At 39.7% G+C, this 13844-nt stretch overlaps 1 protein-coding gene across 5 annotated transcripts in view; it reads left to right on the top strand.

Annotated features, from left to right (window-relative positions):
• The window catches only part of LOC119792922 (anoctamin-4-like), a 62436-nt gene that overhangs the window by 3945 nt on the left and 44647 nt on the right, over window positions 1–13844 (top strand). For 2 of the 5 annotated variants that reach the window (XM_038299770.1, XM_038299769.1), the window contains exon 3: window positions 8628–8852. The exons of 1 other annotated variant lie outside the window; for it this stretch is intronic. In XM_038299770.1, the coding sequence (XP_038155698.1) occupies window positions 8628–8852 (225 nt within the window). Of the gene's footprint in view, window positions 1–8627; window positions 8853–10466; window positions 11057–11188; window positions 11248–13844 lie in introns of those variants that run through there. 2 more of the 5 variants (XM_038299772.1, XM_038299773.1) reach the window with 2 other exon arrangements.

Here is a 13844-nt window from a genome sequence, read left to right as displayed (position 1 = left end):
CAACATAGAATCTAAATATCCCATTTGAACTATGCTACAGTTCTACAGTATATATTTGTCATCCATTAATCTTCTAGCGCTTGTCCATCAGGGTCACTGGATTTTTGTGCGACAACGGAGGTACATGAGGGCGAAAAAGAGCGGGGATCCGGGCAGAAAAAGGGTCCCAGTGTTCTCACGTACCTCCCTCTTCTAGTTCGTCCAACTTCACGACTTGTTTTTCACAAAGGCGCTCATACAAACAAAACAAGCCCGCAAGGTATCAAACAGGAAATATGCATAGTATAGAGTGGATGTAGATTTGACCAATCAGAGGCCTCCTGTCTGCTGCACTGTCTGCAGTCACCTACAATTTTGGAGAGGTGCACCAGAGTGTCTACAGAAATGGCGGAGACATAGCTGCGTTAACTGCGACATGCAGACAACCTGGTTTCTCAATATATATCTGCTTACTTGGCAATTTAGACATACCAATTCAATCCTGTTTTTGGACTGTGGGAGGAATTCAGAATACCTGGAGAGAATCCACATGGCCACGGGGAGATGTAAACTCCATGTAGAAAGACCCAAGCTGGGGATTTAAAAACGAAGCTTCCTGATGCAAGGCAGCATTGCTACAAACTGTGCCCCCTTTAGCACATATTTATAATTACATAGCTGTCAAGTCTTCCGTTTTGGCCGAGAAACTACCATATTTGTTCCCCTTTTTTCCCGCCTTTCTTCCATATTATTACTATCCCTTAAATTTCCCTTATTATAAAATTATATATCAAAAAATACATTGATCTGCCTCTCTAAATGGAACTATCACTAGCATTGCGAGTCATAAACTTATAACCTTATTGGAGTTGCCAATTGGTTGACAGCTGTTTATTTTAGATTTCTTGTCAACATGTCTTGAAATATATAGATAATGGAGCCTGACTTTGGTAGTTGGACGACTCGCAGTGGATGTCATAAAATGAACCTTATTTTTCAATCCAAACCATGGTAGGTATGTAATTTTTGCTTACACATTTCTTTTTCATTTTTTTATTTCAAAGAATTTTCTCCTTAAAGTTCATAGTAAATGTAATACACTGATTTTAGCTGGTAAAAGGATCCTCCCCTTGCTGATTGGCAGTGCACAGCCACCTATAGGAAAAAAGGGCCCCCACTGCACTACTTTATGCTCTATATACCGTCCGAGTTACCCATTTCATTAGAACTTCTAACTGCAGAAATGTAAATATTTAGGCTCAAGCCTTTTAGAATCGCTTTTATGGAAGGTAAAGGTTTTAGTTTGGACCGGGAACAATTGCATGCTTAATAATCACCAAAGATGTCAAGGTGAAATATTTTGTAAAATAATCTACAATTATTTATGTCTGTGTTTATTTTTTAGCCTCTGTCTTTCAGATTCTTTCTGCATTCTCTTATGCTTATGCCTTTTATGTAGATGCACTTTAGCTAGATGCCCTTTAGCTAGTGCGACTGGAAACACACAGTCTGGTAGTGTTTGCAGTTTGGTCGAGAAACAAAGTTAAGTTCAGACGAGGGATTTAACTCTCTTCTCTTTGTGTTGAATTCCTTATAAAATCTTAATGAGGTGCTGAGGAAGCGCTTTGGACTGCTGGGCCTCACTTTAGGTTTTTTTTACTTACAGGAACGATCTATACCCTTCTATCTGACATCAAATGAACCTTCTGTGATTTAGCAGTGGCTTTTGTCTTAAAAGGGGAGGGCAAGTCAAGATCAGTGTAGGCTCTTAAAAGTTCTAATGGATTCTAATCCTGGGCTCTTTTTCTTTTATAGGGATTTACTGCTGAGGGTCGGTGTTCCCCTGTTGGGTAAAACTTAGGAAAGGACAATATGGAAAGGATTTACATGAACATTGGTGATAAGTTTGAAGCACTTTGTTGTAATTCTACAGGACCAAGAACTTGGGTTGGATCCATGCTTTCCCTCTAGATTGTATACCTTCTGGCTCAAACCATTGAATTGCTCTTACTGGATGTTTGCTGCTGTTTTGCGCTATAGCTTAAAGTAAAACACAGAAAAGGCAAAAGTCTAGTTGATTTAGATGCTGAGTGTTCTAGGTTTCTAAAGCGTAGCTCAGTCAACTTTGTCACGATAACCCCAAATAAAATCAAGATAAATAGGGTCCATTCATTTAGTGTTCAATCTCATATACACTATATTGCCAAAAGTATTTGCTCACCCATCCAAATTATTGGAATCAGGTGTTCCAATCACTTCCATGGCCACAGGTGTATAAATTCAAGCACCTAGGCATGCAGACTGTTTTTACAAACATTTGTGAAAGAATGGGTCGCTCTCAGGAGCTCAGTGAATTCCAGCGTGGAACTGTGATAGGATGCCACCTGTGCAACAAATCCAGTCGTGAAATTTCCTCGCTCCTAAATATTCCACAGTCAACTGTCAGCTGTATTATAAGAAAATGAAAGTGTTTGGGAACGACAGCAACTCAGCCACGAAGTGGTAGGCCACGTAAACTGACGGAGCGGGGTCAGCGGATACTGAAGCGCATAGTGCGAAGAGGTCGCCAACTTTCTGCAGAGTCAATCACTACAGACCTCCAAACTTCATGTGGCCTTCAGATTAGCTCAAGAACAGTGCGCAGAGAGCTTCATGGAATGGGTTTCCATGGTCGAGCAGCTGCATCCAAGCCATACATCACCAAGTGCAATGCAAAGCGTCGGATGCGGTGGTGTAAAGCACGCCGCCACTGGACTCTAGAGCAGTGGAGACGCGTTCTCTGGAGTGACGAATCGCGCTTCTCCATCTGGCAATCTGATGGACGGGTCTGGGTTTGGCGGTTGCCAGGAGAACGGTACTTGTCTGACTGCATTGTGCCAAGTGTAAAGTTTGGTGGAGGGGGGATTATGGTGTGGGGTTGTTTTTCAGGAGCTGGGCTTGGCCCCTTAGTTCCAGTGAAAGGAACTCTGAATGCTTCAGCATACCAAGACATTTTGGACAATTCCATGCTCCCAACTTTGTGGGAACAGTTTGGAGCTGGCCCCTTCCTCTTCCAACATGACTGTGCACCAGTGCACAAAGCAAGGTCCATAAAGACATGGATGACAGAGTCTGGTGTGGATGAACTTGACTGGCCTGCACAGAGTCCTGACCTCAACCCGATAGAACACCTTTGGGATGAATTAGAGCGGAGACTGAGAGCCAGGCCTTCTCGTCCAACATCAGTGTGCGACCTCACAAATGCGCTTCTGGAAGAATGGTCAAAAATTCCCATAAACACACTCCTAAACCTTGTGGACAGCCTTCCCAGAAGAGTTGAAGCTGTTCTAGCTGCAAAGGGTGGACCGACGTCATATTGAACCCTATGGATTAGGAACGGGATGTCACTTAAGCTCATATGTGAGTCAAGGCAGGTGAGCAAATACTTTTGGCAATATAGTGTATCAATATGTTACATGTAAATGAAGCTCCTCTGTGAAGGCCTAAACAGTTTGTTGGAGAACATTCGGAAACAAACAACATTAATCAAGTTAATAAGTTGAGCAGAATAGATAATAAATAGAAATCAGAGATAGAGTGACTTTATTTTGCAGGTTTTTGTGCACAAATATGGAATGTGAAGCTTGGTTCCCATCACTCTTGACATAATCAACAGTCGAAACCACAACCAAAGTATGTAGAAAATGAGGGCTACAGCAGTATGCAAGTCTGAAGCCCTGTTTTTTGAAAAGTAAGGCAGATGTAGTCGAGGAAAGACTCACAAACAAATCATCCTGTGCCACCATTCTACGGTGAAACACTGTGGCAGCTTAAAGAGACAGCGACTGGGAAGCAGATCAGAGTGGATAGGAAGACTTTAAACTTAAAAAGAAATGTTCACAGATGATCTTCATCAAATCTGAGTGTGGTTTAGTTATTTTGCAGAGAGGAATCAACAAAACTTCCAGTATCTACATATCAAAGGTGGATTAAACATGAAGTTAAACTTGTTTCTCTAAACTTTGTTTTGTCAACACAAATGTTCAAAAAAGCGTTCACTGGGAATCTCTTTGAAAAAAAGCAGATAAAAAATATTTTGCTTTCAAAATAGGAGAAATTACTGTTCTTTGGCTAATTGCTGTGTTTGTCAAAGAGAACATTCATAGAGCAATTATTGAGCAATTATTGAGCACACAGAATGGCTCAGGCCTGTAAAAGCAGGATGCAAAGAATGCCCCAGATATCTGCACCTGCCTCTGGTTTGGTTAGCTCCAAGGATGTGAGGAAGTGAAGGAGCTAACGTATCTAGGCCTCGCTCTCCTCACTGAGCCAGGAGGGCGTTTTTTTTTTTGATGACTGCAACAGAGATATATTGCTTAGAACACACGATGTCCATGCTTTGCAAGTTTTGGAGGTCATCCGGATACAGGCCAGGTGTTCATTACAGCTCCTCGCCTCCTCCCTCATCCATTTCCATTGACTTTTATGAAATCTCTTGAAGATTATCCACTTAGAATTAATACATTTGTCATTTTACACTCAAATCTTTATGGAATCAAAGGCTCACTGTTGAAGCCCTTATCACAATACAAGTTACAAATATTGGATGGATGGATGGATGGATGGATGGATGGATGGATGGATGGATGGATGGATGGATGGATGGATGGATGGATGGATGGATGGATGGATGGATGGATGGATGGATGGATGGATGGATGGATGGATGGATGGATGGATGGATGGAATCTAACTTTAAGGATTTGAAATAATATCTGAATATACCAAATGATGTATTCATGTGACGTACCGTATATATCCAGTCTAGAGAACAGGATGTTTGAAGACAGTTTTTTTTTTGCTGTGAACACAAGCAACATCATGAGAAATTATGCTTTCCAAAACAGCTAGCAGCTTCACTGTGCTGTGTAAAGAACACCATAACAAAGCTGATTTCCTACCCTAGACTGTGCATCAGTAACTGATACACCTGCATATGTGAGGCTATCATATAATTGATCCAACCTTCCCTGCTCTTCTGTTCACCTCTGTACAGAGGGCAGTAATACAAGCTGTGAATGAAAAAAGGCTTTTCATTTGTACATTTTGTATAATAAAACTGCATAATAAGGTTATGCAGTTATAATAATGGTGAGGGGGTTGGGGGGCATTTCTATTGACCTGGACATTTGTTTAGACTCATTCTGCTGCTGCTGAAATATACATTTACAATTCATGTTCAGTTTTTTTGGACAATGAGTTTATAATGTCAAGTATTACCCCACACTCTAAGAATAGATTGGTTGCAAAAGCAACTAAACTAGTTGGTCAAAGAAGGCCATTGGTTTCGGATCAACAACCATTAAAAATGGTAACAGATGGTTTACTACTCAGATTATTTGGCTGTAGTCAAGCGGAGTGTGTATGGTTATGGACCTAGAGAACAATTACAGTTATGTGTAGATATAGAGCACGTAAACCAAGAGAAGTTCTCTTTGAAAGCAGCATTGGATGTGAGAGTTTACCCTCCAAGAAAGGGATTGCTTTGCCTTTCAAATCTACTCAACACCCAGTGAAAGTGATATAACACAAATAATTTCAAACCAATACCTGATAAAGGAAGGTCTTAAAGAGCATCATCAGATTTAAACATCTCACAGACCCAGCTCAGTCCATCATGTGAAATGGTGGATGGGATGTTCAGCTCTCGCTTGAGGTCCTGATGGTTCCCAACAATCAAAAGGAGACCAAAGGGGTTCTCATGCTGCTTCCTGTCTGTCAAGAACACTGATCCACCTGCTGGTGGAATCAGGTACACTCAGCAAGAAGAGCTCATCCTGCAGCAGGAATTAAAGTGTTGAAGGCAGAGCTGATGTTCACAAACAGTATCTTGGTCTGGGTTCCTGGGGAGTTTGGTTGCTTAAGGATATAGTAAGTCATCCACAGACCTGTTGGCTCTGTGGGCAAACTACAACAAAAAAAGTTGGGTATTGCTGTAGATTTAATGACAAATGCATATCTACTGTTATGCATTATGAATTTTAGGTAACATCCCAATTAGATGTCATTGTTCTAAAAATTAAATGTTCACATTTTCTGTGGCATCTTTGAAGCCAAAAAAACTGTTTAAATCGCAGTATTTCAGTTTTAATTACGGTTAAAGGAGTAATGCGTACTATTTAGCACCCTTCAGTGGAGAACTTTCAAATTGCATTTTTACCTGATTAGCATTTTTAAAATGTGATAGAAAAACCATAATATCCACTTAAAAAAGAAAATATAAATAAAACTATTTAACAGCCATGCTTTGTCTGGTGATTGTTTTTTCCAAAGCTGCTGTAAAATATGGGTTATTCAAAATGTAGTGCAGAAATGTCTTTGGTTTGGTTTGGCTACATTCGTTGATGCAGTCAGTCACATTTTTCTGTCATACCTCAACCATTAAAGCACTTAAAGGTTCCAGACATGCATACCAATGGGGTTTCCATTCTGAGGTACCACAAGGCTCCATGTTAGAACCCATGCTAATTTTCTTATACAATTGGACTACTTTCTTTGAAAACACACATCAAGTAACATTTATTTGTACCACATAAAATTATAATGCTTTTGATCTAGTTTGGATGACTAGATTTGTTTCTACTTTAAAAACAATACAGTAATGTTACTTTAGATGTTTATTTTTGTGTTTTTCTGTTCTTCATATAGGCTACAGTTAAGTATAAACTAAGATTTGGGTTTAACATTTTGGTTAACCTTCAACAAACCTCTCAAAATCCTTTCATTTTAATCGTCTATTTAAATAAATCTTCTGGCAGAACAGAGTTACCAGATTTGTTATCTCTGCAATCTTCTACTCTTTCTATCTGAGAATGAAAAGGGTTCTTTCGGCTCAAATGGCTTAAAAAAAAAAACTGTAATCTTAGGGCCCCTTTGTTGCTAACTTGGGGGCATCTTTATCCTTTGGTCCCTTTTAAACCAAGCTTTAACTTCCTGGCTGCTGTTCTGAGATGTTGCCTCCATATTTCAAGCTAATGTTCTTTTCACATGATTTCCTCCTTTTGGTGAAGTACAACAGTTTCCCCTGCAGCAAAACACCAATAAAACATGGTGTGCTTCACATAAAGTATTCTCAGCCCCGTTTTCCTTCAAATGCAACAATACTCATTACAATCTAAACACATTATTTGCGCAAGACTGGGTGTACAAAGACATGTGACTTTGGTTTAATTTACTCAGTTCATACAGACATGAAGTATAGATATAAACTATAGGAAAAAAGAATAGAAGGAACAGAATGTACACGTTTGTGTACTGACATTTCATTTATAAAAAGAAAGGAAGGCAGTTTGTAATAGCTCCTGTTATGTTTTGCTCACTGAGCAGGGAGGAAGGTACTGGATACATTGGTTTCATGGGGTAACAGGCTCAAGGAAGAAAGCTCTTAGACATAGTTTTTATAGTTTTCATAATTCAATTTTCTCCAGCCTAAGAGGTACAGTCTAAAGAGTTTGTATCCAGGATATGTGGAGTCTATAGAGGTATTATCAGCCCTTATCCTCACCCTAGATCTGCACATGCTCTGGATGGTGGGAAGGTCAACCCTGATTATTCTCTCTGCAGATATCGTCTACTTATTTGTTTGAGTCTAGAACTCCCAAAATAGACTTAACAGAAGTTGGGAAGATAACCAGCAACTCCTTGTAGAAGGTTTTACTTAAGTAGCCCCCCGCCAAACGGTTCGGATTTAGTTTTGGAAGAAGTCAGAAATAGGCCACACAAGCAAGCAATATGTTTAAGGTCTTCCATTAAAACACATTTACTGGCTCCTACTTACTTAGATACTTTAAACGAGCCTATCAAAAGGCTGCAAAGCTACATTATTCCATTATTTCTCTCAATATTTTTAAATTACAAAATAGAGACTAATTTTTAGAGATTTAATTGAAGAGCCCACTGTTAGTCAGATTTAACTTCAGAATGAGAAGAAATTAAGTGTCTTTTCGATGCAATCTTTACTCTTACCTGTACTTTAGTAAATCTCCACCTTTTCTGGATAAAATGGGGCTTTAAACCTCAATAAATACATCACTTTACTACTTCATTCAGGTTAAAAAGCATCCACTTCGGATTCATAATTTATTCTGTGTTGAATGACATTGAATGAAATAATATTTCAGTAGTTTTAGCTTGTCTCTAAGCATGATGTCCGTGTTCAAGCCATCACTTTCTAAAAGACAAAACTGAATCAGATTGCAGCAGACAGCTCAGCTCCATTGGGTCACCAGTCTTGGAGATGTTGTAATGCTGAAGGAAAAGCCTTTAGAGGGAAAATCGAAGGCTGGAGGCCAGATCAGCAGTCTGCAGGTTTTCACAAAGCAAGAGAGCAGCAGATAATAAGAGTGGCAGAGAGGAGCCTCAGAGCATTTCACTCTGCTAAACCTGCACTGGAAAACTACTGTTATTCTGAATATATTTAAAATGATTACTTTATTATATTTATTCTTTTTTATTGACAATCTTCTGCATATTATCTTTATAACCTCTTAGGGTTTGTTAACATTTTGGATCCGGCACCAGAAGAGGGCAGTGTTGTTTTACCAAAACCTTCTTCACATCTGCTCAGAGTCCCAATCACCTGTCTGTATCCTGCATGTTTTGTTTGACAGGGTTTGATCTCGGGGGTCAGGTGGAAATCGGTTTCTCCCACTGGAAGAGTCCAGTCGAATCGAGCAGCCAGAACCTCCCCAGTCCCGACGGTGTTCACTCCGAGGCTTCAGCAGCCCTGCCAATTGTGGACCATCCAGAGCCGGTCTCCTGCCCTGCCTCTCTGTCCATCAATCCGCTGCCAACCTGCAGTGCCAGTCAGGAGACTCTTTGTGACAGCAGCACAAGTAGGTTAGATATTGTAATGGCGCACATATAAGCTGGTTTCCAGGCTACATGAGGAATTGCTTAAAGGCTGGTGATCTGGTTAGAATTGAAAGAAAAAAACTTGTCAACAGCTTAGCTGCTACATCTTTATGATGGAGGAGAAGCAGAGATCCACTGCTTAGACAGGAGATTCTGCTGTCATTTGAAAATTGAAGTTCAATTTCAATTCAATTCAGCTTATTTATATAGCGCCAATTTAAAACACATGTCATCTCAAGACCCTTTACAGAGACAGTTTAACCAGATAATAAGGCTACAAAGTTTTCTATCTAAGGAAAACCAGCATACTGCATCAACTCATTGACTCAGTGGCAATCCCTCAAACCAAGCATCCTTGTAGCGACAGTGGAGAAGAAAAACTCCCTTTTAACAGGAAGAAACCTTTAGCAGAACCACGCTCAGTGTGAGCGGCAATTTGCTGAGGCCGACTGGGGTTCAAGGAGACAGAAGCAGAGATACAGAACGAAATATTATTTCTTTCAAAACAGGTCAAAAACAAATATTTTATGTTTTCCAAAATAAAAGAAGAAGACATTTTAATCTGTTCTTATTAAAGCAAACTTAATTTTGGAAACAATGCATACAAAAACTATGCAGAAAACATGGTGGCTGGATGCATGCAGGGGACAGGAAAGCTGGACAGAGCTGATTAGTAAAAGATGCATAGACTTAAATATATGGCAAACCTGAAGTAAAACCTGTTAGAGCCTCTAGACGACGTGTAAAGCTGCTTTTTGAAGCATCCCCAAAGAAACTTGCAGCTATAAATGCAGCTGGTTATAGAACTAGCTTTCTCAGAAGGATAACTATATTAACATTTGTTTATGTGTTTATACTTTGAAAACCATATGCTATATTCTCCGCTCATTATAACTTTAATGTTATAATGTTCATTCAAATAAAACATACCTTGTGGCTGGAACAAGATAAAAGAATTTATTCTGGAATCTTTTTATAAATTTAGTTTATAAATGTTATCTACACACACTGTACTGCCTGTGTCTTTTAGTTTTTTCCACTGGGCACAAATTCTTAGAAATAGTCCTCTACCGTCTACAGAATATTTTCCCATCGTTTTTGCCGTAAATACATTTGATTTTGTGGAGGATTCTTGCAGGGCTCCTGGATGAGTGCGTAATACACTCTTGGAGTAATTTGGGTACTGTGGCAGAAAATGTTTTAACCCTTTCTAGATTGTCTGTGACTTTTCTGTTAATAACTTCTAGTAGGTGATGGTAGGGGTTTTTGTTATTTTAATGGTTTTATTCTATTAAGTGATTTTTGCTCCTGCAAACTAATTAGGTTAGATTCAAACATTGGCATAATGAATTTGCAGTTATGTTTCTTTTTTCCGTATAATTGTGAAAATGATAAACATTTCACACAGTTTTAAGTCAAAATCCGAGCTTTTAAAAATCAATTTTCTATAAACTGTGAAGTAAGTGAATAATATCTGTGTCGTTGTTTCTGTTTGCCGTATAATGGTCTTCTGTAGACTTTAATTTGACATGCTCCCTCATTTCCGTGTGGATATGTGCCCTTGAGTCTCCATTAATGGTACCTGCTGAAAATGTAATCGGTGCCAACTGTCATTGTGCCGTGCTGCAGCAACACTGCCATAGCCAGCACTCTGCTCCTATAGGCCCGCTGTCAGAGCTGCATGACCTCTGATTGGCTGGCAGGAAAGTCTTGCCGGAGAAGCTGATGAGCGGCACGCACACCCCCTCACTCCATCTCTCTCTCTCTCCCTAAAACTGTAAACATCCTGCTTATGCGTTTCTTCTCTTTTCTTTGAGGATCTTTTGAATGTGCCTGCAAGCTTGACAGAGCAGTCAGAGAGTATGCGTGCGCTTCTGCGTGTTTGGGATGTTGATTGGCTCGATGCAGTGATGGGGAGAAGGGGGTAAAAAAAAAAAAGAAAGTGGGAATGCTGTTTTACCCTCTTGGGACGCTCGGTTTGTTTGCATGCTGCCTCTGGAGGGAAGCGAGGGCTGATCGTTGGGTTTCAGTGTTTGTGTGTTTGTTTGCATGTTTGTATGTGGAGGAGTCCTCTGGCTGTTTTGGCATTTGCTTCAGCTCAGCCGGGAAGCCCTCCTCCCCTTCCCTTCTCCCCCTCTCCGCTATGAGGGGTGAAGCTCCCTCTAAATCTGCCCACCTTTACACGGTGAGTGTTGTCAAGTTGTCTTGAAGCAAAGGCAGCTTGTTCTTCAGAGTGCTGCAGTGCTCTCTTTCATGTCTTGCCATGTCCTCCTCCTCCTCTCACTTGTCTTTAATCTGGCTCATTCCTCACACTCAGCTTCCTCTGACCATGCGAGCAAATGACCTTCAATCGCTCGCTCCCCATCTGCTGTAGTGGTAACTCTTTTCTATACACTCTACCTCTCCATCATCCATGATGCATTACTTCAAAGACACACATATAGGTCATGTAATTGACTTCGAGCAGTATGAGTAAGTGTCTATTGGAAGTGTGTTGTCTGTGCGCCAGCGGCAGCTCAGGAAGCATGAAATCTCCATGTTTCCTGATGGAAAATAACAAAATGATGGGCTCATCGGATGGAGTGAATGATTTTCCTGACACTTGATCCTCTGAGCATCATACCACCCACCCCCTCCATCTCCTATTCTATTCTCCTCTCAGTGTCATAGATAATCTAAAAGCAGGCACATGCTTTAAATGAGAACAACTAAAGCAGGAATCTTTTTTTTTTTTTACATCAGACAGGGAGTAACTGATTAGAAACTGAATGCCAATTTTAACTAATATATGGCTTCCATTACTGCTAAAGCTTTAGAATGAAAAGGAAAGCATGATAGAACCTGTTTGTCAGCATGTAGTAGGGTCAAAACACTTAACAGCAACAGGAAATATCTATATTTAAAGAAATTCCGAAGTAGATTTCAAAAAATTTAATTGTATCTGGAATGGCTAGAACATATTCCTAAGGACTTCCAAAAAACTAAAAGAAAAAGATGCAGGAACAACATCTATATGCCTCAAATACCTTAGTAAAAATCACAGATCATGAATAAATGATAAAAAATAGGCTGTGCAATGAGGCCTCATGGTCATAGGACCATAACGAAGCCAAAACCAAAGCTGACCAAGAAGAACACAAAGGTTTGATTTATATTTGCTTTGTGGTGAAACAAGATAAAGAGGAACATTTAGACCCTTTATATTTAGTGTAAAAAAGAATAAAAATGTTAAAAAAATAAACAGAACAAAACAAAAAAATCATACATAGTTTTAAGGTGATTCCAAAAACGTAAAAAAAAAAAATCCACTGGACTTTGTTTCCGAGTTTGAAAACATTTCGCTTCCTATCCAGGAAGCTTTTTAATTCAAAATGTCAGACATAGCGTTAAGTTTGTGGCTTTATAGAGTGAACCAAAAGCAAAGCCTTGTTTTAGCTTAGAGAACATGAACATTTGTCTAAGCCAAACACCTTAATAGCTTTAAGCTAAGGTCTTAAAAAAAACCTTAATAGCTTTTTGTTTGATGGTTTGCTTTATGTCTTAATCTCCGGACCAGAAAATCCTTAAAATCTGACTTTCACTACAAGCTCCCTCAGTAAGTCCTTAAATGAATCAGCCAGACAATGATGCAAAGAGAAACCACCTAATATATCACTACATCATTACCAGTTATCATGACATAACTCCAACTTTAAACGAGGAACATTATTTTCAGGGAACTTAATTTCTACGACAACGCTATTAAATAGCGAGAGATCAATGTTTCTCACTGAAAATACGCGGGAAAATTTGCTTCATGGCTTCACAGTACCAACAAATGGAATGAGAATAAGAACCGGCCATGTAGATATGGCAGAATGTTACCTGATCAGATGAATTGTATTTTCTATATGTTATTGCATAGTTTCTTGCTTGGCGCTGAACTGAAAAACATGACACTTGTATGGACAATAGGAAGGGGGCGAACCAGAGAAGGAAACAATGCTTTATTGTAGACCTCCCTTTGGAAACTAAGGGTACTTCAATCAGTTTTAAGGGTGCTTTGACCTCACTGTCTTCAGTCACTGACTATGTTCCCCGCTTTGGAAATATCATCCCATAAAGGCCACAGCTTCTTTTTGCCAGATAATGCACCTGAGTTTGGCTATGGGTCAGATCCTGGGGAGACGCGTCCTGTCTGTGGAGATCCCACCTTGCAAATAAGTGCTTCTCTGGTTCTGTTGGGTCTACTGCTAACTAGTGTTGCGCCGATGCCATTTTTTGGCCCCGATACCTGGCTGTGCAGTATCGGCTGATACCGATACCATAATAATGTAAAATAATTGCCATCATGGCTTTGTCAAGCTGCTGCCTACCTTTGTGAAGCAGGAAAAAAACTAATACAAAGTGAATCCAGTAGAACTTTTTATTGCCTACCAGGAGTGGGTGACAATAGTTGAATAAACTTATGGCTCTCAAAATGGTATCGGTGCCCTATTTGTTGGTACTCGCCGATACCGATACCACCATTTTAGGGCAGTATCGGGGCCCCGTCCGATACTGGTATCGGTATCGGTGCAACACTGCTGCTAACATCTACAAGCTACATACAAATAGCAACATACCCATATCCCAGGATGAGTCCATGTTCGCCATGTTATGTATCTTGCACTATTAGTAAATCTAGTCTTTTATTAAAATTTTGTACGTGGGTGAATTTGCAAAAATCCCACATTTCCGATTTTACAAGTTAGTGTTTTAAATGTTCAAATTTGTGTCAGAAAGGCTAAAAAACCGAGAAAAGCTTGACTATTTGAAATGGTTGGCTGAAAAAGACCCTCTTCTATCTAAAGAGTAGATTGCAAAACCATTCAAGTTTGTAATTATTCATCTGTAACACAAGCCTCACAGAATAAAACAGATTTTAGTTATGATCTGCAGGACCGTATTTACCTCAGCTTAAACCCACAGCATAATGGTGGAAACACATTGTT

Source organism: Cyprinodon tularosa, unplaced genomic scaffold (genome assembly GCF_016077235.1).
Source record: "Cyprinodon tularosa strain WSP-4 unplaced genomic scaffold, ASM1607723v1 ctg434, whole genome shotgun sequence".
Lineage (NCBI taxonomy): Eukaryota > Metazoa > Chordata > Actinopteri > Cyprinodontiformes > Cyprinodontidae > Cyprinodon > Cyprinodon tularosa.
This window is presented reverse-complemented; position numbering and strand designations above follow the sequence as displayed.